The sequence below is a fragment of the Maniola hyperantus genome, chromosome 5, assembly GCF_902806685.2.
Source record: "Maniola hyperantus chromosome 5, iAphHyp1.2, whole genome shotgun sequence".
Taxonomy (NCBI): Eukaryota; Metazoa; Arthropoda; class Insecta; order Lepidoptera; family Nymphalidae; genus Maniola; species Maniola hyperantus.
The window spans coordinates 17046511-17070903 of NC_048540.1; the positions used below are offsets into that span (position 1 = coordinate 17046511).

At 51.0% G+C, this 24393-nt stretch overlaps 1 protein-coding gene across 4 annotated transcripts in view; it reads left to right on the forward strand.

Moving 5' to 3' along the window:
- Nucleotides 1–922: 922 nt before the first annotated feature.
- Rsph3 (Radial spoke head protein 3) overlaps nt 923–24393 on the forward strand; it is a 52939-nt gene continuing 29468 nt past the window's right edge. For 2 of the 4 annotated variants that reach the window (XM_069498776.1, XM_069498777.1), the window contains exons 1-6: nt 11417–12224; nt 14384–14498; nt 22550–22705; nt 23002–23130; nt 23213–23416; nt 23483–23645. In XM_069498776.1, the coding sequence (XP_069354877.1) occupies nt 11752–12224; nt 14384–14498; nt 22550–22705; nt 23002–23130; nt 23213–23416; nt 23483–23645 (1240 nt within the window). In that variant the 5' untranslated portion in view covers nt 11417–11751. Of the gene's footprint in view, nt 1172–11416; nt 12225–14367; nt 14499–22549; nt 22706–23001; nt 23131–23212; nt 23417–23482; nt 23646–24393 lie in introns of those variants that run through there. The other 2 variants (XM_034968543.2, XM_069498778.1) reach the window with 2 other exon arrangements.

Consider the following 24393-nt stretch of genomic DNA (forward strand, 5'->3'; position numbering starts at 1 on the left):
TGGGAGAGTAAAAAAATTAATTATAAGTTCCGCAAGTTGCTAAAGCGCGTGGCCGCCATTTTAGTGACGTCAGCACTAGACTGAAGTTTCGAGCAGATGGTATACCTAAGTATTTTTATTTCGGCTAACGGCAAAATGACGTCATTTCGATGTTAATGAGACATAGTTCCAGCGCAATAGCAATTTGCGGGACCTATACAGATAATTCTTTATTATTTACCTACTCTACCTACTTATTGAAATCATACTAAAATAAGTATAAGTATTACTTATACTTATCTTATCTAGGTACATCAGGAAAACCTATATGTAGGGAGGGCACATCCAACCAGTGTCAGTGGTACATTCATAGAGCACTGCTAGGAAAGTTCATTTGCACTCTATTTCTGTCCAGCCCAGGATTCTGTTGGCGCTGGCATCCTGTATTGTGCAGAGCATACCAAGCAAACTTGCTGCCTCGGGCGCTTAGTGTCGGTGCAGCGTCGCGTGGAGCGCGCTTGTCTACGCGATGCTTGTTCACTGAGCTGAAGCCGGAAACAACTCGTAACTAACCTTAGAGCACTAAACAGATAACCAATACTCCCCTGCGGCCGCACCTCGAAGCTTCGGCTCCATCGGCCAGGCTGCTTACACGGTAGCCATGACGACACCCACTCCTCGTCGAGGCTACGATCGACACGAGCGGAGGCTCCCAGCACGTGCGCTGGAAGGAGTTCGTCGCAAACTCTTTGTGGCAACATAACAGGGATTCCTTTTTCGTATGTGTCGTTTGTTAGCGTGACGTCGTGACGTCGTGACGTCGCCATCACGACGACATGACAGTTATAGACAGCCACTCAAATTGTCTGAAATTATAATCGTGAAATCAGTGTTTTAGTGATTTTGTATGCACCTGCTGATTCCGGAACCTAGACGTTACTGTGAAAAATTAATGCTTTAGTGTGTGTGGATGTAATTAATGTGCTGTCTCGTGCTCGCGGCGTGCGAAGAGTGCTACCTGCTCGTGCTCGGTGCGGTGCGCGCGTCGCGGCGGACGCTGCGCGATGAGCGTGTCCATGCGCGCGCTGCTGGTGGAGGGCCCGCAGCTGCCGAGGCCCAGGGGCCCGTACACGTATGCTAGCACGCCGCGCGCGCTCTACAACAACGCCAAGCTGAGGAGGGACCCGTCATGGTGAGGACTGCAGCAGTGCGAGGGTTACACTATACATAATATACTGAAATGTATAAATCGTGTAAGGTCGATAACTTTGTCAGCCCTAGCACAGTCTATTTGGGCTGCAAACTGCAAACACCAGTCTCAGTTTTTATCTAGTGCTTTGGTCCAAAAGTGTGGTGTAAAATGTTCACTTTCCATCCCAGCCTAACTTGCACTTGACCGGTTTATAAACGTTATAGTTTGATAAACTCTACTTGCAATCGTAGACGTAGGGTGCAGTGGGTAGACGTAGGGTGCAGTGGGTAGACGTAGGGTGCAGTGGGTAGACGTAGGGTGCAGTGGGTAGACGTAGGGTGCAGTGGGTAGACGTAGGGTGCAGTGGGTAGACGTAGGGTGCAGTGGGTAGACGTAGGGTGCAGTGGGTAGACGTAGGGTGCAGTGGGTAGACGTAGGGTGCAGTGGGTAGACGTAGGGTGCAGTGGGTAGACGTAGGGTGCAGTGGGTAGGTGTTCTCGGAATAGGAATTCGCTGCTCTTACATATTACTTATCCTTCCTACACTTCATTTGCTTATACAATTCAGCCATTAACTGAAGTGGTTACTTCACACTAAATCGACATGAGTCAACAGTTTGTACGAGGCACCGACCCCAAAAAATATTATTATGGAACTATATTAACTCTTGTATATATAATATATTCGGTAATAAATTAAATTATTTTTCAATTTTTAGTGTTTGTGAATCGAAGTCGGTTTTTATTTCTTTTGTTTTTAAAAAAAAATTATTTCACAATTTTTAGTGGCCCCATGGTATTAAAATATGCTATGACTGGTTAAAAATCTACTGTTTACTAAGCTATTACACTGATCGCGAGCAATTTACTCTTATCCGTTGAGGAGTTCCAGTATCTATCTTCGAAGATGTTAATCAGATCTTCACCAAATTTAAATGGGACCAACTTTGAAGTATACCCTTTTAAACAAAAAAGAATTTTCAAAATCGGTCCAGGCGTCTTCGAGTAATCCGGTAACATACATTAAAAAAAAATAACATTCCGACGAATTGAGAACCTCCTCCTTTTTTTGAAGTCGGTTGAAAAAATGTAACGTAATGTAGTACCCGAGAATCGAAACACAATAACATCAAAGTAAAATAGATCTAAGGAGCCTTGAATTGAAGTCAAATATTCAATGCCACTGATTTTAATTTCGCAATGTTTCCGCTTGGAGCGCTGGCTGTAGAAGTGCAGACAAACTTGAACTTTAAAACAAGGCAGTTAAGATCCAGTTTACTGTAACGCGGAAGTATTTCGACTCTCTAATTTGGTTTGGTTTGGTGAGACGTAAAATCTTATACTACGGGTACTGCAGTAATTTAAAAACCTGAAATAGTTTCAACATAAATAATTGTACCAGTCCAGATTAGTAAAAGAGATTATTTTTATTGGTGAAAAATCCTTGAGCTACCAAAACCTGAATCACGCAGGGCTCCGCGGTGGCTCCCCGCAACAGGGTGACCAAACCGGCGAAAATAAACCGAAACAATACTATATTGTTTCGTGTTGCTTAACTGTAGATTATCATATTATACTCAATAATCTAAATGAAAAAAATCTGATAAAAAACTTTATCAAAGTTACTTAGTAACAATAATTTTATATATAAGTTAATGTTTTCGGAAAAGGGGCCGTCACATACAGATTACAGTACCCGTAGTATAGAATTTTACGTCACACCAAACGTTGCTAGAATTCGAGAGTCGTACTGAATCATAACATCTTCTACGGTGTAGGCGCGTAGAGGCGGTGCTACGCGGAGCTACACAAAGTTGCAGAGATGTAAATTCGTCCTCTCAGTTTTGCTGAAACAGTCACGATAGGACTACACTCCTACTCTCTGACTCCTGCTGATGCTAGGAGGAGGATCTTCTCTCTTCCTCTTGTCCTTTGTCCCACGCCATGCGGTGGGGTCGGCACAACACATTGTCTATTTCTTCCACTCTCTTTTATCATACATCAACGAATTATCCACCCATTTTACATACAACACGCATCCTCTACCACGCATTCCATCCACCTTTTCTTTGGTATTCCTCTTCTCTTTTTTCCTTCCACATGCATGTTTAACATTCTTCTAGTGACATGTTTTCCCTCCGTCCGCATTACATGCCCATACACCATCCTTTCTACCACTGGCGCTACTTTCTAACTTCCCCATAAGTATTCATTCCTTATCGTATCCATCGTTGTCACACCACCATCCATCTCAAGTCTCAACATTCGCATTTCGGTCGCATGTAGGTACTCGTCTTTCATCCGTCCCTTTTACCGATTTTCTGAACCATACAATATGACAGGTCTATAACGACTGTTTTGTAGATCCCCCGAAGTGTAAGGGGAGGAGGATCATAACTATTTAAAACATCTGTAAATTGTGTTTATCGCTTGTCAGGCGCTCGTCGCGAGTGCCACAGTCGTCTCGCTCGAGCCGGCGGGGGCGGGCGGGGGCGGGCGGGGGCGGGCGGGCGGGCGGGCGGGCGGCGCGGGGCGGCGAGACGATGCTAACGCGAGGTCGACGCTGATCTCTGATAACAATTCTTTTAAATACATACAATTATTTAACTTTCACTTTTTACGAAAGTCTAGAAAAACTATCACTTTCCTGATCGTGAAACCTTTTCTGTATCTATGTCATTGAATGGTTGAAAGGGTGTGTCCCTATCACTTATGCTAATAGCACGCATTTCTCGACCTCTACATTTTGGGCCTACAGCGTTCCCTCCCTGATGGCAGCAAGGGCAGGTGGTCGACAACCGGCGCACGTCGGTACAGCCTCGCGTGACAGATCGCGGGGCGGGATATAGCAGCTCATAGCTGTGATTAGCATACTTGTGATTCAGAGAGGAGCATTGCCCTTAACCTTGTGGCGGGCGGGGCGGGCGGGGCGGGCGGGGCGGGCGGCCGCGTGGTCCGCGTCGTCTCGGCAACGGCCGACCACTTCCGTTCCCCGAGTGCTTTATACGAAATTCGACGATAATACTTGTACCGCTGAATAAGCCAGGGTTGCCAATAAACGTAATAACATCGTCAGCCAGTGGAGCTCCACTGTTGGACACAGGGCTTCCATGACGAGCACCGTCACAGCCGGGCCTCTGTATTTCTTCGGTACTTATTCACAGCACAGAAAAAACTTGTACAGCGTACAGTTCTGCGTGTTGAAGTGCGAGCTCGCCATTCGAGCTCATCCAGACCATGTGTGTGTGCCCTGCTCACTGCCCACTGCCCACTGCCCACTGCCCACTGCCCACTGCCCACTGCCCACTGCCCACTGCCCAGTGCCACTTCAGACTCGCGACTCGTCGAGCTGTATGGGTTACTCGAATCTCCTACGGATCTCTCATTTCTGATATAACCACGTAGAGACACTCTCTCATCTCCACTGAGTGACCTGCTCCAAGCTCCCTGATGCGCGCAGCCAGCGCCAGCGTGTTCGTTGCCAGCGCCAGCGTGTTCGTTGCCAGCGCCAGCGTGTTCGTTGCCAGCGCCAGCGTGTTCGTTGCCAGCGCCAGCGTGTTCGTTGCCAGCACCTAACCGTACAAGTCTCCTGATGCGCGCAGCCAGCGCCAGCGTGTTCGTTGCCAGCACCTAACCGTACAAGTCTCCTGATGCGCGCAGCCAGCGCCAGCGTGTTCGTTGCCAGCGCCAGCGTGTTCGTTGCCAGCACCTAACCGTACAAGTCTCCTGATGCGCGCAGCCAGCGCCAGCGTGTTCGTTGCCAGCACCTAACCGTACAAGTCTCCTGATGCGCGCAGCCAGCGCCAGCGTGTTCGTTGCCAGCACCTAACCGTACAAGTCTCCTGATGCGCGCAGCCAGCGCCAGCGTGTTCGTTGCCAGCACCTAACCGTACAAGTCTCCTGATGCGCGCAGCCAGCGCCAGCGTGTTCGTTGCCAGCGCCAGCGTGTTCGTTGCCAGCACCTAACCGTACAAGTCTCCTGATGCGCGCAGCCAGCGCCAGCGTGTTCGTTGCCAGCACCTAACCGTACAAGTCTCCTGATGCGCGCAGCCAGCGCCAGCGTGTTCGTTGCCAGCACCTAACCGTACAAGTCTCCTGATGCGCGCAGCCAGCGCCAGCGTGTTCGTTGCCAGCACCTAACCGTACAAGTCTCCTGATGCGCGCAGCCAGCGCCAGCGTGTTCGTTGCCAGCACCTAACCGTACAAGTCTCCTGATGCGCGCAGCCAGCGCCAGCGTGTTCGTTGCCAGCACCTAACCGTACAAGTCTCCTGATGCGCGCAGCCAGCGCCAGCGTGTTCGTTGCCAGCGCCAGCGTGTTCGTTGCCAGCACCTAACCGTACAAGTCTCCTGATGCGCGCAGCCAGCGCCAGCGTGTTCGTTGCCAGCACCTAACCGTACAAGTCTCCTGATGCGCGCAGCCAGCGCCAGCGTGTTCGTTGCCAGCACCTAACCGTACAAGTCTCCTGATGCGCGCAGCCAGCGCCAGCGTGTTCGTTGCCAGCACCTAACCGTACAAGTCTCCTGATGCGCGCAGCCAGCGCCAGCGTGTTCGTTGCCAGCACCTAACCGTACAAGTCTCCTGATGCGCGCAGCCAGCGCCAGCGTGTTCGTTGCCAGCACCTAACCGTACAAGTCTCCTGATGCGCGCAGCCAGCGCCAGCGTGTTCGTTGCCAGCACCTAACCGTACAAGTCTCCTGATGCGCGCAGCCAGCGCCAGCGTGTTCGTTGCCAGCACCTAACCGTACAAGTCTCCTGATGCGCGCAGCCAGTGCCAGCGTGTTCGTTGCCAGCACCTAACCGTACAAGTCTCCTGATGCGCGCAGCCAGCGCCAGCGTGTTCGTTGCCAGCGCCAGCGTGTTCGTTGCCAGCACCTAACCGTACAAGTCTCCTGATGCGCGCAGCCAGCGCCAGCGTGTTCGTTGCCAGCACCTAACCGTACAAGTCTCCTGATGCGCGCAGCCAGCGCCAGCGTGTTCGTTGCCAGCACCTAACCGTACAAGTCTCCTGATGCGCGCAGCCAGCGCCAGCGTGTTCGTTGCCAGCACCTAACCGTACAAGTCTCCTGATGCGCGCAGCCAGCGCCAGCGTGTTCGTTGCCAGCACCTAACCGTACAAGTCTCCTGATGCGCGCAGCCAGCGCCAGCGTGTTCGTTGCCAGCGCCAGCGTGTTCGTTGCCAGCACCTAACCGTACAAGTCTCCTGATGCGCGCAGCCAGCGCCAGCGTGTTCGTTGCCAGCACCTAACCGTACAAGTCTCCTGATGCGCGCAGCCAGCGCCAGCGTGTTCGTTGCCAGCACCTAACCGTACAAGTCTCCTGATGCGCGCAGCCAGCGCCAGCGTGTTCGTTGCCAGCACCTAACCGTACAAGTCTCCTGATGCGCGCAGCCAGCGCCAGCGTGTTCGTTGCCAGCACCTAACCGTACAAGTCTCCTGATGCGCGCAGCCAGCGCCAGCGTGTTCGTTGCCAGCACCTAACCGTACAAGTCTCCTGATGCGCGCAGCCAGCGCCAGCGTGTTCGTTGCCAGCGCCAGCGTGTTCGTTGCCTGCACCTAACCGTACAAGTCTCCTGATGCGCGCAGCCAGCGCCAGCGTGTTCGTTGCCAGCACCTAACCGTACAAGTCTCCTGATGCGCGCAGCCAGCGCCAGCGTGTTCGTTGCCAGCACCTAACCGTACAAGTCTCCTGATGCGCGCAGCCAGCGCCAGCGTGTTCGTTGCCAGCACCTAACCGTACAAGTCTCCTGATGCGCGCAGCCAGCGCCAGCGTGTTCGTTGCCAGCACCTAACCGTACAAGTCTCCTGATGCGCGCAGCCAGCGCCAGCGTGTTCGTTGCCAGCGCCAGCGTGTTCGTTGCCAGCACCTAACCGTACAAGTCTCCTGATGCGCGCAGCCAGCGCCAGCGTGTTCGTTGCCAGCACCTAACCGTACAAGTCTCCTGATGCGCGCAGCCAGCGCCAGCGTGTTCGTTGCCAGCACCTAACCGTACAAGTCTCCTGATGCGCGCAGCCAGCGCCAGCGTGTTCGTTGCCAGCACCTAACCGTACAAGTCTCCTGATGCGCGCAGCCAGCGCCAGCGTGTTCGTTGCCAGCACCTAACCGTACAAGTCTCCTGATGCGCGCAGCCAGCGCCAGCGTGTTCGTTGCCAGCACCTAACCGTACAAGTCTCCTGATGCGCGCAGCCAGCGCCAGCGTGTTCGTTGCCAGCACCTAACCGTACAAGTCTCCTGATGCGCGCAGCCAGCGCCAGCGTGTTCGTTGCCAGCACCTAACCGTACAAGTCTCCTGATGCGCGCAGCCAGCGCCAGCGTGTTCGTTGCCAGCACCTAACCGTACAAGTCTCCTGATGCGCGCAGCCAACGCCAGCGTGTTCGTTGCCAGCACCTAACCGTACAAGTCTCCTGATGCGCGCAGCCAGCGCCAGCGTGTTCGTTGCCAGCACCTAACCGTACAAGTCTCCTGATGCGCGCAGCCAGCGCCAGCGTGTTCGTTGCCAGCACCTAACCGTACAAGTCTCCTGATGCGCGCAGCCAGCGCCAGCGTGTTCGTTGCCAGCACCTAACCGTACAAGTCTCCTGATGCGCGCAGCCAGCGCCAGCGTGTTCGTTGCCAGCACCTAACCGTACAAGTCTCCTGATGCGCGCAGCCAGCGCCAGCGTGTTCGTTGCCAGCACCTAACCGTACAAGTCTCCTGATGCGCGCAGCCAGCGCCAGCGTGTTCGTTGCCAGCACCTAACCGTACAAGTCTCCTGATGCGCGCAGCCAGCGCCAGCGTGTTCGTTGCCAGCACCTAACCGTACAAGTCTCCTGATGCGCGCAGCCAGCGCCAGCGTGTTCGTTGCCAGCACCTAACCGTACAAGTCTCCTGATGCGCGCAGCCAGCGCCAGCGTGTTCGTTGCCAGCACCTAACCGTACAAGTCTCCTGATGCGCGCAGCCAGCGCCAGCGTGTTCGTTGCCAGCACCTAACCGTACAAGTCTCCTGATGCGCGCAGCCAGCGCCAGCGTGTTCGTTGCCAGCACCTAACCGTACAAGTCTCCTGATGCGCGCAGCCAGCGCCAGCGTGTTCGTTGCCAGCACCTAACCGTACAAGTCTCCTGATGCGCGCAGCCAGCGCCAGCGTGTTCGTTGCCAGCACCTAACCGTACAAGTCTCCTGATGCGCGCAGCCAGCGCCAGCGTGTTCGTTGCCAGCACCTAACCGTACAAGTCTCCTGATGCGCGCAGCCAGCGCCAGCGTGTTCGTTGCCAGCACCTAACCGTACAAGTCTCCTGATGCGCGCAGCCAGCGCCAGCGTGTTCGTTGCCAGCACCTAACCGTACAAGTCTCCTGATGCGCGTAGCCAGCGCCAGCGTGTTCGTTGCCAGCACCTAACCGTACAAGTCTCCTGATGCGCGCAGCCAGCGCCAGCGTGTTCGTTGCCAGCACCTAACCGTACAAGTCTCCTGATGCGCGCAGCCAGCGCCAGCGTGTTCGTTGCCAGCACCTAACCGTACAAGTCTCCTGATGCGCGCAGCCAGCGCCAGCGTGTTCGTTGCCAGCACCTAACCGTACAAGTCTCCTGATGCGCGCAGCCAGCGCCAGCGTGTTCGTTGCCAGCACCTAACCGTACAAGTCTCCTGATGCGCGCAGCCAGCGCCAGCGTGTTCGTTGCCAGCACCTAACCGTACAAGTCTCCTGATGCGCGCAGCCAGCGCCAGCGTGTTCGTTGCCAGCACCTAACCGTACAAGTCTCCTGATGCGCGCAGCCAGCGCCAGCGTGTTCGTTGCCAGCACCTAACCGTACAAGTCTCCTGATGCGCGCAGCCAGCGCCAGCGTGTTCGTTGCCAGCACCTAACCGTACAAGTTTCCTGATGCGCGCAGCCAGCGCCAGCGTGTTCGTTGCCAGCGCCAGCGTGTTCGTTGCCAGCACCTAACCGTACAAGTCTCCTGATGCGCGCAGCCAGCGCCAGCGTGTTCGTTGCCAGCGCCAGCGTGTTCGTTGCCAGCGCCAGCGTGTTCGTTGCCTGCACCTAACCGTACAAGTCTCCTGATGCGCGCAGCCAGCGCCAGCGTGTTCGTTGCCAGCGCCAGCGTGTTCGTTGCCAGCACCTAACCGTACAAGTCTCCTGATGCGCGCAGCCAGCGCCAGCGTGTTCGTTGCCAGCGCCAGCGTGTTCGTTGCCTGCACCTAACCGTACAAGTCTCCTGATGCGCGCAGCCAGCGCCAGCGTGTTCGTTGCCAGCGCCAGCGTGTTCGTTGCCTGCACCTAACCGTACAAGTCTCCTGATGCGCGCAGCCAGCGCCAGCGTGTTCGTTGCCAGCGCCAGCGTGTTCGTTGCCAGCACCTAACCGTACAAGTCTCCTGATGCGCGCAGCCAGCGCCAGCGTGTTCGTTGCCAGCGCCAGCGTGTTCGTCGCCTGCACCTAACCGTACAAGTCTCCTGATGCGCGCAGCCAGCGCCAGCGTGTTCGTTGCCAGCGCCAGCGTGTTCGTTGCCTGCACCTAACCGTACAAGTCTCCTGATGCGCGCAGCCAGCGCCAGCGTGTTCGTTGCCAGCGCCAGCGTGTTCGTTGCCAGCACCTAACCGTACAAGTCTCCTGATGCGCGCAGCCAGCGCCAGCGTGTTCGTTGCCAGCGCCAGCGTGTTCGTCGCCTGCACCTAACCGTACAAGTCTCCTGATGCGCGCAGCCAGCGCCAGCGTGTTCGTTGCCAGCGCCAGCGTGTTCGTTGCCTGCACCTAACCGTACAAGTCTCCTGATGCGCGCAGCCAGCGCCAGCGTGTTCGTTGCCAGCGCCAGCGTGTTCGTTGCCTGCACCTAACCGTACAAGTCTCCTGATGCGCGCAGCCAGCGCCAGCGTGTTCGTTGCCAGCGCCAGCGTGTTCGTTGCCAGCACCTAACCGTACAAGTCTCCTGATGCGCGCAGCCAGCGCCAGCGTGTTCGTTGCCAGCACCTAACCGTACAAGTCTCCTGATGCGCGCAGCCAACGCCAGCGTGTTCGTTGCCAGCACCTAACCGTACAAGTCTCCTGATGCGCGCAGCCAGCGCCAGCGTGTTCGTTGCCAGCGCCAGCGTGTTCGTTGCCAGCGCCAGCGTGTTCGTTGCCAGCGCCAGCGTGTTCGTTGCCTGCACCTAACCGTACAAGTCTCCTGATGCGCGCAGCCAGCGCCAGCGTGTTCGTTGCCAGCGCCAGCGTGTTCGTTGCCTGCACCTAACCGTACAAGTCTCCTGATGCGCGCAGCCAGCGCCAGCGTGTTCGTTGCCAGCGCCAGCGTGTTCGTTGCCTGCACCTAACCGTACAAGTTTCGAGCGACATACTTCTCGGCTAAAGTGCCGAATCGCTCGTTGTTCGTAACTCAGTGGCTCCACGCTCAAGGAGCGGACTGGAATGCTAATCTCCTGCGCCTAACGTTAGCTTCGCGCTTCGAGGCCAAAGAAGAATAATATAATATAATAATATAGTATAATGCGTAAAAAATTAGTTTTCACGCACCATTTAAACTTATGAAAATCTATTCCTGCCCATAATGATGATATTCCTGCCCATAATGATGGTATCTAATATAAATAATTATATGAACACGTGATTATCCTACGCCTCTGCGTAGTGGGGACGCATGACGACAGACGACAGACGACAGACGACTGACGACTGCCAAACCGATCTCCATCGAGTTAACACTAAGCGGCGTCTCTTTATTTTTATGTGATACGATAGATTTAGTTTTACCGTATATGACAGTTAGACTTGCTTTCCAGTAACCGTGCAGAGATCATCTGAATGTGCTTATGGGAAATGTGAAGCGATTCGCTTCCTCGTTTCTGAAACGAACTGCCAGAATATGGACTCTCCCCCCCAGGCGAGCGCGCTCCCCCCTGGGCTGCATCATCAGTCATCACCTACATTGCTGGGGTGGCAACTGGCAGTCAAGCGCATTCATATTTTTAGTTTAAGTAAATGTGAATGTTATTTATTTTTGTAACGTGCTAAGAATAACATATTATGCTAATAAGTGATGAGGAAGCAGCGTTCCTCTGCTGAGTGTTGACACTTGACACCACACGACACCACACGACACCACACCACACCACACCACACCACACGACACCACACGACACTACACGACACTACACGACACCAGCGCCGCGGCGCACATCGACAAAACAAGATAACGGTGCGAGATATCGTCCCGTGTGTTGTGCACTGTGCACTGTGCACTGTGCCCGCCGCCGCGACGATCAGTCAGTGCGCTGCTTTTGTGAAAAGTGGAAAAAATTTCGCGAGTGAAAAATTCTAAGTTCTAAGTGTCCCGTGTGTGGAAATATGTTGGTTTGTAATACGATAGGTCTGACCCGTCGGGACAGAGTGGAACGCTCAGTGTTACAATCGAACCCGTCGGGACACTGGAAAGCTCTTTGTCTGTGATATGCACTATCACAACATTTGGACGGGACTGATATGAGCACGAGCGTGGTTCGGGGGCGCGCCGCCAGCACGCGTGCGCGACGCCGCGTGCCGCAGTAGGGGCCTCGGCCGCGGCTGACCGGCCGCGCGCCGGCCACTCGGCCGCCCGCCGCCGCCGCCGCCGCCATGCCGGCCTCCGACGCCTTCACCGTCATAAGCCGCGAGGCCGAGGCGCCGGCCGCACCCGCCGCGCCGCCTCGCAGCGTCAACGTCGTGCGGCCGCTGCGGCGCGACGCGTCCGACGCGCCCGCCGCTAAGTTCACGCGCGCGCTCGACTTCAAGCTGCGCCGCCTGAAGGAGAAGGAGATCCTGGAGACCAACCTGCGGCGCCCCGCGCGCCTCCGCCGCCGCCCCGGCCCCGCCGAGGACAAGCCGCGCTTCGTGACGACGGTGCGCAGCGGCCAGTTCCTGCTGCCGCCGCCCGACGTGGCGTGCCTGCTGGGGCTGCACGCGCTGTACCCGCCGCGCGAGCGCGACAGGATCGTGTACGAGTACTCGAGCCGGCCCGAGGCCGTCGCGCCGCGCCGCCGCCGCGCCGCGCCCTGCGCCAGCAGCGACGGAGCTCCTCTCGGCGCGCGCCCGCAGCGGCGGGACCGCGTGTTAGTACATCGCCAATTGACTTCGGAAACAACTTACGGCAACCGACACGAGGCGACAACTGTGGAGAGTGGCGGTCAACAGATCAGCACCACGCTCCCTGCACACACTCCCTGCACACACAACCTGCACATACTCCCTGCACACACTCCCTGCACACACTCCCTGCAGACACTCCCTGCACACACTCCCTGCAGACACTCCCTGCACACACTCCCTGCACACACTCCCTGCACACACTCCCTGCACACACTCTCTGCACACACTACCTGCACACACTCTCTGCACACACTACCTATATTTACAATAATATAATTTTTGTACGACAAAACATTCACAGTTACAAAAAAATCAGTGATCTCCATGATGATAGGCAAACTAGAAACAAAAATAAGCTAGCTACTCCTGCGCTCCGCCTCTGGAAGGTGCGAAAGTCATTTGTGGGAATGAGTGTAATATTTTATAATAAAATTCCACAACCAATTTTAGACTTGCCTTTACACAAGTTTAAAAAATGTGTTAAAAGTATGCTCCTAAAAAAAGCATATTATACAGTCGCAGACTATGTAAACGATAAAAAAGCTTGGATTTGACTCGCTCCAGCAATGCACGGGGCTGCAAGCAATGGCTTGTATAGTACGGTATAATAACATTGTAAATTGAAAAATTAAAAAGAGCAACCGCCGAGTTTCTTGCTGGTTCTTCTCGGTAGGAACGGCATTCCGAACCAGTGGTAAATTAAAACTACCTGACTATTCATAAGCACTTTTAAAAAGTTTACATGAATAAAAAAACATTCTATTCTATTCTATTCTATTCTACCTGCACACACTCCCTGCACAACTAAGTACTCCAAGAATAAAAATACTTACCTAAATAGAACTTATTTTGGGTACATGATTATCACTTTACCGTTTGGACATCGATTACAATAATAGGTATGTTTGTATGGTCAAAGTGTACAGCGGCACTAGGCACTAGGCGAGTGTGTACGACTGCGGCCGAAACTACAAATGATTCCAAAGATAATATGAAGGGATTTAAACTTCTCAGTGGAAGGGTGAGTAGTGCTAGTGAGTAGCGAGCGGCGCCAGGCGCTAGGCTAGTGCGACGAGGTCCAGCGGGAGGGCGGGCGGGCGGGCAGGCGGGCGGGCGGGCGGCGCGCGGTCATCCACCCCTCCGGCTATCTAATCCTACCTTTGGCCTTCGTCCCGACTATTATTGTAACATATTTAATTATTGATTTATTTGCACTACTTAGATGATGCGGACCTTGTATGTATATAGTTAGGGTTTTATTCCCGTGGCAACTGTATGTATAATATAGAGTTAGGGTTTTATTCCCGTGGCAACTGTATGTATAATATAGAGTTAGGGTTTTATTCCCGTGGCAACTGTATGTATAATATAGAGTTAGGGTTTTATTCCCGTGGCAACTGTATGTATAATATAGAGTTAGGGTTTTATTCCCGTGGCAACTGTATGATTCTCCAGGTAAAATGAAGCTTATAATATGACGTGTTAATTCACGTTACAATATAAGCTATTTCCATTTGCAGCCGCATCATTTCAGTCGTTGTGGGTGTGGCGGGAGGGACGAAGGAGGGACGAAGGAGGAACGACAACAACACATACAAACTTCTGTAATATTAATTAATTAGTAGGATTTGTGTTAATTGCATAGTAGGTACCTAATTGAAAAATTTATTTGAAAACTGAATTACGAATTTATTTTAAAGTTTCCTCAGCAAAGCTGAAAAGCAAGACAGTCGATTGTAAGATAGACATTCATGTTCACAGAGCATGCAGGTGCAGGGGTCGTCTGCGGGGTCCTCGCATTTGGCGTTATCTAATTATGATCAGCATAAGTAGGTAGTAGGTGGGTACCTACCTCGCCTCTTTAGGAGTATCGGCATTCAAAGGTGATATTAGTACTAGGGCCATTGCGAACGTGCGAACTGGGAGATAAATCAATTTTATTGGACCTCTCGCTCGCACTTGCAGGCCTTATGGAACTGGAACCTAATGCTTGTTGTGTGTAACAGCTACAAAGAGATTTGTCGATAGTCGATAACAGCAACTTGCTTGTAGTTGTGAGTCCCGACTAGCGACTACCGATGTCACTTCGCAATGGCTCCAGTGTACCTATGTCATGTTACAGCGGCAGCCTGGCGCCGGGCGCGCCGGCCGCATCGGGCGCGACGGGCTACTCCAACGTCATGCACGACAAGCGCGTGGTGCGCGGCAGCACGTTCAGCTCGCACGCCCACGCCGCCGTGAGTACAATACAATACAATGTTGTCTTATTCAACTAAAATTTTGCTTACTTTTAGTACTTTTGAAGAATGCGTTTCGTACCAAGAAGAACCAGCAAGAAACTCGGTGGCTTCTCTTTTCAACGATTTGATATACAATGTTGTTATGTCGTACTTAGGTATAAAAGTAGTTGTAGTCCCGCGCACTGACGAGCGGCAACGAGCTGGATGTTTTGATAATACTTTACTTTACTTTGGTAAGTGGCTTCAACTTGCGCTTGAGATGATATAGAGTAGAGTCAGGAGCTTAATTTCAGTCATGTTTCTCTTAGTTCTCCTATCTAAACTCCGTTTTCACTAGTTCACTCCGCCTCCGCTAGTTCACACCACCTCCGCTAGTTCACTCCGCTCCGCTAGTTTACTCGGCCTCCACTAGTTCACTCGGCCTCCACTAGTTCACTCTGCCTTCGCTAGTTCACTCCACATCCGCTAGTTAACTCGGCCTCAGCTAGTATTATTTCAAGTACTTAATTGTAACTAAGTGACATAGGTAGGTACATTCATAGAAGACTAGAAAATAATTTTCCTTGTAACGTTAGTACGATTATACGCCGCCAAGACGAGCCAAGCTAAAGGACGGGGCACTACGTACCTTTTCTCGAAGCGTTTCGTCGTATTTTCGAGCAGTCATAGCTTCGGTCTGGATGACGCTAGAAAGCTGAAATTTTCAGAATAAGGTGTCTTCAGCAAACTTATTAAAAATATTAAGTATCATTTATCCAACTTTTATAGTTTCAGATTTATTGATACCTGAAATACGCCGATTTCGTGACTCACTGATGATCATCATAATTCATAGTCAAAAATATAAGGGTACTTCCAGAAGTCCTAGAATACTGTAATTTGGTGTTTAATCTAGAAATTGCATATAAATAACAGAAAAACTACGAAATTGGAAATTTTCCCCCTCCACCACTTCGTTTGGGGGAAGCATAACTGTAACTTCTGTCGCTAGAATGCTGAAATTTTCAGCGTAAGATGTCCTTGGCAGACGTATCAAATGTTTTAAGTATCAATTATCCAGCCGTTATGGTTTTAGATTTATTGACATTCAAAACCTCTAGTCAAAAATTCTAGGATACTTCCAAAAGTCCTAGAAAGCTGAAATTTAGTATGTAATCACATATGGCTTAAAATCACATATTAACAACGAAAAAATTAAGAAAACGGAAATTTTCCCCCTCCAGCCCCTTGTAGGGGGAAGCATATCTGTACATGTACAAATATTAAATATTAAATTCATGTCTCGAATACAAAATACAAATGTTCACACAAACATTATGCCCTCAGCGGGATTCGAACCAGTAGGTGTGACCTCTGCTCGAAATGTTACTGACACTATAGAAATTACAAAGAAATCTAGGGCAGGTACCTACTACCTGCCAAAAAGGAATGAAATCCTACCAAAAACATTTCATGTAAATTTGGTTGCCAAGACTAACAAGGTCATAATGCTTTCACTGTTAAAAAGTTATGCGATCTCTAGTCGAGCCAAGCCCCTAGCTGAGCTTCGATTTGTGCTGCCCGTGGGGCTTGTGTCCCAAGTCCAAAGTATATAGCTCTTAAGTGCTCTTGACTGTATCACATTTATAATATTAAATAACAAATAACTCTACTTATAAGCCTTAATTCTACAATTCCTACATCTTGGTAAAAAAAGTATGGCTTGGCCGTTTAATATTCGTGGTATATTTATTATCAGATATAACATTTAAGCCCATAAGAATAGTTTGTGTGACAATCAAGAAATGGCCCCACTATACATTTTCGAGATTTCAATATATAATAGTCCTCACGTTGTTATAGGTAGTTATAGTTGGGCAATATTCTAACAGGATTTTAATTTGTGCAAATGTATGCTAATAATGCGGAGTGTGAAATATCAACAGACTCGTATCGCATGCGGGACGACGACAGGCGCCCGCAGACTGGATGCGGGCCGCGATCGATACTACACCTACCTTACTATGTATTACTTAAATATTTGTAGACCACTAGCTGATACCCGCGACTTTGTCCGCGTGGATTAAGGTTTTTAAAAATCCTGTGGAAAATCATTGATTTTCCGAACTAAAAAGTAGCCTATGTCACTCTCCAGGTCTTTAACTAGGTATACCTACCAATGCAAAAAAATCACATGAATCTGTTGCTTAAATTGCGGCGTAATTGTGAAGGACAAATCAACCAACCAAAAAACCAACAAATAAACATACTTTCCCATTTATAATATGATCTATAAGAAGCAGGTGTCGCCAAACGTCCGTTAGAAACACTACGATTGATATCGCCAATATTTAACTATGGGACCTACTAAATAAACACCTCTCCCTAACCCCCCTTCCCCTCCCCCTCCCCACTTTACAACAAGAAACACAATGAATGCAAAATAATAGCGTGTCGTCGGCGCTTCAAATCGTTCAATGAAATAAGCATCAATACTTCATTCGTTCGCAATCGAACACTCGCACTCTTGGGCTAGTTACACCTTCCTCGTTCGCAATCGAACACTCGCACTCTTGGGCTAGTTACACCTTCCTCGTTCGCAATCGAACACTCGCACTCTTGGGCTAGTTACACCTTCCTCGTTCGCAATCGAACACTCGCACTCTTGGGCTAGTTACACCTTCCTCGTTCGCAATCGAACACTCGCACTCTTGGGCTAGTTACACCTTCCTCGTTCGCAATCGAACACTCGCACTCTTGGGCTAGTTACACCTTCCTCGTTCGCAATCGAACACTCGCACTCTTGGGCTAGTTACACCTTCCTCGTTCGCAATCGAACACTCGCACTCTTGGGCTAGTTACACCTTCCTCGTTCGCAATCGAACACTCGCACTCTTGGGCTAGTTACACCTTCCTCGTTCGCAATCGAACACTCGCACTCTTGGGCTAGTTACACCTTCCTCGTTCGCAATCGAACACTCGCACTCTTGGGCTAGTTACACCTTCCTCGTTCGCAATCGAACACTCGCACTCTTGGGCTAGTTACACCTTCCTCGTTCGCAATCGAACACTCGCACTCTTGGGCTAGTTACACCTTCCTCGTTCGCAATCGAACACTCGCACTCTTGGGCTAGTTACACCTTCCTCGTTCGCAATCGAACACTCGCACTCTTGGGCTAGTTACACCTTCCTCGTTCGCAATCGAACACTCGCACTCTTGGGCTAGTTACACCTTCCTCGTTCGCAATCGAACACTCGCACTCTTGGGCTAGTTACACCTTCCTCGTTCGCAATCGAACACTCGCACTCTTGGGCTAGTTACACCTTCCTCGTTCGCAATCGAACACTCGCACTCTTGGGCTAGTTACACCTTCCTCGTTCGCAATCGAACACTCGCACTCTTGGGCGAGTTACACCTTCCTCGTTCGCAATCGAACACTCGCACTCTTGGGCTAGTTACACCTTCCTCGTTCGCAATCGAACACTCGCACTCTTGGGCTAGTTACACCTTCCTCGTTCGCAATCGAACACTCGCACTCTTGGGCTAGTTACACCTTCCTCGTTCGCAATCGAACACTCGCACTCTTGGGCTAGTTACACCTTCCTCGTTCGCAATCGAACACTCGCACTCTTGGGCTAGTTACACCTTCCTCGTTCGCAATCGAACACTCGCACTCTTGGGCTAGTTACACCTTCCTCGTTCGCAATCGAACACTCGCACTCTTGGGCTAGTTACACCTTCCTCGTTCGCAATCGAACACTCGCACTCTTGGGCTAGTTACACCTTCCTCGTTCCCAATCGAACACTCGCACTCTTGGGCTAGTTACACCTTCCTCGTTCGCAATCGAACACTCGCACTCTTGGGCTAGTTACACCTTCCTCGTTCGCAATCGAACACTCGCACTCTTGGGCTAGTTACACCTTCCTCGTTCGCAATCGAACACTCGCACTCTTGGGCTAGTTACACCTTCCTCGTTCGCAATCGAACACTCGCACTCTTGGGCTAGTTACACCTTCCTCGTTCGCAATCGAACACTCGCACTCTTGGGCTAGTTACACCTTCCTCGTTCGCAATCGAACACTCGCACTCTTGGGCTAGTTACACCTTCCTCGTTCGCAATCGAACACTCGCACTCTTGGGCTAGTTACACCTTCCTCGTTCGCAATCGAACACTCGCACTCTTGGGCTAGTTACACCTTCCTCGTTCGCAATCGAACACTCGCACTCTTGGGCTAGTTACACCTTCCTCGTTCGCAATCGAACACTCGCACTCTTGGGTTAGTTACACCTTCCTCGTTCGCAATCGAACACTCGCACTCTTGGGCTAGTTACACCTTCCTCGTTCGCAATCGAACACTCGCACTCTTGGGCTAGTTACACCTTCCTCGTTCGCAATCGAACACTCGCACTCTTGGGCTAGTTACACCTTCCTCGTTCGCAATCGAACACTCGCACTCTTGGGCTAGTTACACCTTCCTCGTTCGCAATCGAACACTCGCACTCTTGGGCTAGTTACACCTTCCTCGTTCGCAATCGAACACTCGCACTCTTGGGCTAGTTACACCTTCCTCGTTCGCAATCGAACACTCGCACTCTTGGGCTAGTTACACCATCTTCGTTCGCAATCGAACACTCGCACTCTTGGGCTAGTTACACCTTCCTCGTTCGCAATCGAACACTCGCACTCTTGGGCTAGTTACACCTTCCTCGTTCGCAATCGAACACTCGCACTCTTGGGCTAGTTACACCTTCCTCGTTCGCAATCGAACACTCGCACTCTTGGGCTAGTTACACCATCCTCGTTCGCAATCGAACACTCGCACTCTTGGGCTAGTTACACCTTCCTCGTTCGCAATCGAACACTCGCACTCTTGGGCTAGTTACACCTTCCTCGTTCGCAATCGAACACTCGCACTCTTGGGCTAGTTACACCTTCCTCGTTCGCAATCGAACACTCGCACTCTTGGGCTAGTTACACCTTCCTCGTTCCCAATCGAACACTCGCACTCTTGGGCTAGTTACACCTTCCTCGTTCGCAATCGAACACTCGCACTCTTGGGCTAGTTACACCTTCCTCGTTCGCAATCGAACACTCGCACTCTTGGGCTAGTTACACCTTCCTCGTTCGCAATCGAACACTCGCACTCTTGGGCTAGTTACACCTTCCTCGTTCGCAATCGAACACTCGCACTCTTGGGCTAGTTACACCTTCCTCGTTCGCAATCGAACACTCGCACTCTTGGGCTAGTTACACCTTCCTCGTTCGCAATCGAACACTCGCACTCTTGGGCTAGTTACACCTTCCTCGTTCGAAATCGAACACTCGCACTCTTGGGTTAGTTACACCTTCCTCGTTCGCAATCGAACACTCGCACTCTTGGGCTAGTTACACCTTCCTCGTTCGCAATCGAACACTCGCACTCTTGGGCTAGTTACACCTTCCTCGTTCGCAATCGAACACTCGCACTCTTGGGCTAGTTACACCTTCCTCGTTCGCAATCGAACACTCGCACTCTTGGGCTAGTTACACCTTCCTCGTTCGCAATCGAACACTCGCAATCTTGGGCTAGTTACACCTTCCTCGTTCGCAATCGAACACTCGCACTCTTGGGCTAGTTACACCTTCCTCGTTCGCAATCGAACACTCGCACTCTTGGGCTAGTTACACCTTCCTCGTTCGCAATCGAACACTCGCACTCTTGGGCTAGTTACACCTTCCTCGTTCGCAATCGAACACTCGCACTCTTGGGCTAGTTACACCTTCCTCGTTCGCAATCGAACACTCGCACTCTTGGGCTAGTTACACCTTCCTCGTTCGCAATCGAACACTCGCACTCTTGGGCTAGTTACACCTTCCTCGTTCGCAATCGAACACTCGCACTCTTGGGCTAGTTACACTTTCCTCGTTCGCAATCGAACACTCGCACTCTTGGGCTAGTTACACCTTCCTCGTTCGCAATCGAACACTCGCACTCTTGGGCTAGTTACACCTTCCTCGTTCGCAATCGAACACTCGCACTCTTGGGTTAGTTACACCTTCCTCGTTCGCAATCGAACACTCGCACTCTTGGGCTAGTTACACCTTCCTCGTTCGCAATCGAACACTCGCACTCTTGGGCTAGTTACACCTTCCTCGTTCGCAATCGAACACTCGCACTCTTGGGCTAGTTACACTTCCTGCAATGGGACGTCGCGTCGTAGGTAGGATATAGGAAAGTGTAATCGCATTTAGCAAGTTAGGATCTTAGAAAGTATGCTAGCTAGGAAGAAAGAACTGTTGCTAACGTACTTAATCATGCAGCAATTCAGCATCCTACGTAGCAAAGAATTAAGGAAGGTTTCGAAGGTAAGGAAGGAAGGTAAGGAAGGGAAGAATTCGCCTGATTGGTTCAGTCACCACGCGTCTGAGACTGCGTGTGCACGTGATATTTTATTTTAATTCGCAGGGAAAGTAGGGGTTGAAAAATTTAAGAAATTATTTTTAAGGTTCCGTACCCGCAGTATGCCTATTGCTAAGCCTCCGCTGGCCAACCATCTATCTGTCAGTGGGCTGTATCTAGTAAATCGTAATAGGCCGAGAGTTGTCACATAATCTGTTTTGCTGTTGCCGCTATATCAACAAATAATAAAAATATCAAAAGAAAATTAAAAAAATGTAATTTCTTGTAGGATGGTGCGGAGCCCTTCGTGTGCGAGTCCGACTGGCACTTAACGGACTTTTTATTTTAATTTAAATAGAGCCAACAGAGACAGCTACGAGAAAGCTAAGTTTTTGGTACCATTGTTACACTCGAGTGACTCGACACGTCCGACGCCGTCGAACTTCATCTGTGAACTGATTCAGTGGGAAATTAAGGAAAGTGTGATTAGAAACATAAATTTGCCTTCCTTTCCTACATCCTACCTAGCACATCTATTTCAAGTAGGTGTAATATGCCTTTTAGGAAGCGGTGTGATGGCCTGAAAGTAAACTATTCATGGTGACACTTGTGTGTTGGGGATGCACCCCCTCCCCCGTGCGCCGCCACAAGGCACAACCACACTGGCTAAGTGGGTCAACTATTATAGTGATTCCATTGATTAAACGGCTTCGCTTGTACTAATTATTATTTGTTCAACAAGATAGCAAAGTTCGTTTTTAGGGTTCCGTAGTAAACAATGAACCCTTATAGTTTCGCCATGTCCGTCCGTCCGTCCTCGGTACATAGACAGTTGTGCATATAAATCAATAGGTCTTTTAAAAATACTGTGGGTGTGGGAACATCATTTTTCGATTTCTAGATCCGTTTGTAAATAATGCTTTAAAGTGCTAATTTATTTTTATTAGCACTTTAAACCCCCCCCCCCCCCCCCCCCCCAAATATTACTATAGAACTACAATAACTCTTGTATACATAATATATTGGGTAATAAATTAAATTATTTTTTACTTTTTAGTGTATATTATCTATTATTCTATTATTACCTTGGTAGGTAGGTACCTACTCTATTATTACCCTGGTAGGTAGGTACCTACTCTATTATTACCTTGGTAGGTAGGTACTTACTCTATTATTACCCTGGTAGGTAGTTACCTACTCTATTATTACCTTGGTAGGTAGGTACTTACTCTATTATTACCCTGGTAGGTAGGTACCTACTCTATTTCAAGAGTTTTTCGACATTAGGTTTTGTCAAGTCCTTTGTAATCAGTGGGTAAATTGAAAATAGTTACACAGATAAAATTACCTAAGTATATAGTTTATATTAAATATTTTTTAAATAATTTCAAAAATTGCGTAACCGGCAGGAATCGAACCTAGTCACTGGCAGTAAGCGAAACCGTGGCCGCGTGTTCAAGGCATCGGGCGCGAACCCAGAATATGCAGGTTTGATTCCTGCCGGTTACGCAATTTTTGATATGTATTTAAAAAATATTTAGTAATTTTATTGAAGTGTAGTAGGTAAAATAACACTATCATAAAAATTATAAAAATACAGTTTATTTATATTATATGCAAGACATGGTGATTGAGTTTCCGCATGTCATGCCAACTCAGTTAATTTGCCTGATCTTTCGGTCGACAGGGTGACGGGCTGGAGAGCAACGCGGCGCGCGCCGCACGCACGCGGCGCCGCGCACTGGCACGCCGCGCGGCGCTGGCGCGGCTGCGGCCCGGCACGCCGCCGCCCGCGCCCGGCCGCCGCCACCACCCTGTACAAACGGAGTATTTCCTTGAGGAGGTACGGCCGCTCTATCGAGAGACACGCGCCACTACTAACATACGAGCTCACTGCTGGCGCCGACTAAATTAGTTCTGTTGTCAGAAAATAATTGTTGAGGTTTTCCTCCGTGAGACGTGAAACGGACAAAATCGATACGAACGTTTCTCTGGTTAAATCACTCATTAACTTAATGGATGGTTTCCTTTAGCTTTAAACAAATACTGACTGAAAGTTTCCTCAGTAGGTATCAGCATATTATGATGATTGTACTAGAAGACGAGCAGTGGTTTGATGTGTGCATGCGTTGTCGGCAGCTGTTCGACAAGGGCGCGGAGATGGAGGTGGGCGTGCAGACGGACCTGTTCGTCGACCGGCCCGCCACGCCCGTGTTCGTGCCCGCCAGCACCGGCGCCCACGCCGCCACGCAGATCTGCCCAGGAGACGTGAGACCGACTCCCATCCCAGCGCGCACGCTTTCTGAAATATATATTGATTACAAGTTTACTACGGGCTTGTCGTCCTCAGCTGTTCGACTTCGACCTGGAAGTGCAGCCGATCCTGGAGGTGCTGGTGGGCAAGACGGCGGAGCAGGCGCTGGCCGAGGTGGCGCAGGAGGAGGAGCTGGCGGCGCTGCGCGAGCAGCAGCGGCGCTACCGCGAGATGCGCGACGCCGAGCTGGCCGAGCGGCAGCGCCTCGCCGCGCAGGACGAGCGCCTGGCGCGCGAAAAGGTACCGCCGCGCGACGTGCCGCGACAGCTGTCGTGGCGCACCGTGCTGACGTGCCGCTGTCCGCAGGAGCGGCGCGTGGCGGAGGCGCGCGCGGCGCGCTCGGCGGGTGCGGAGGCGCGCGCGCGCGTGGCGGCCGCAGCGCTGGTGCAGGGCTACGTGGCTGAGCTGCTGCCCTCCGTGCTGGCCGGCCTGCGCGACTCGGGCTACCTGCTGCGGCGGATGCAGAGAGGTCGCTCAATCTATTTGTAATCTGACGGTCTCCACATACAGACGCTAGATGGCGCTACACTTTGTACAGCCATCGCACGCTGCGATGAAGTAATTTACAATGAACAAACGGTAGATGTCGTCACAGAATTTTCAATCGCTCGCCAATACATCCTGAATCACGCTAACGAAGTTTATTCTCCACAGAACACTTTAATATTATACCTTCTTAGTTTTTACTATGCAATATGCATGTCCCAAGATCCCATATAGAATAGTAGATTATTGAACTCTTTTAGTTATCCCTGGAAGATTAAATCATTGATGTTAATGATAAGTGGAAGGATGTGATGTGTGGGCCAGTTTGGAAAATAAACGTCTTTTCCTTCTTTCTTTCTGATAGAAGCTAGATTAAGTCTTTTGATACAATGCAAGCAAGCTCCCAGAACTGAGCCAAGCTGGAATATTATAAATTCGAGACTCTGCTAGTGGTTCCTACGCACATCCACACCGCACATACCACGAGTCCGCCTATTGGTTCCTACGCACATCCACACCGCACGTACCACGAGTCCGCCTATTGGTTCCTACGCACATCCACACCGCACGTACCACGAGTCCGCCTATTGGTTCCTACGCACATCCACACCGCACGTACCACGAGTCCGCCTATTGGTTCCTACGCACATCCACACCGCACATACCACGAGTCCGCCTATTGGTTCCTACGCACATCCACACCGCACATACCACGAGTCCGCCTATTGGTT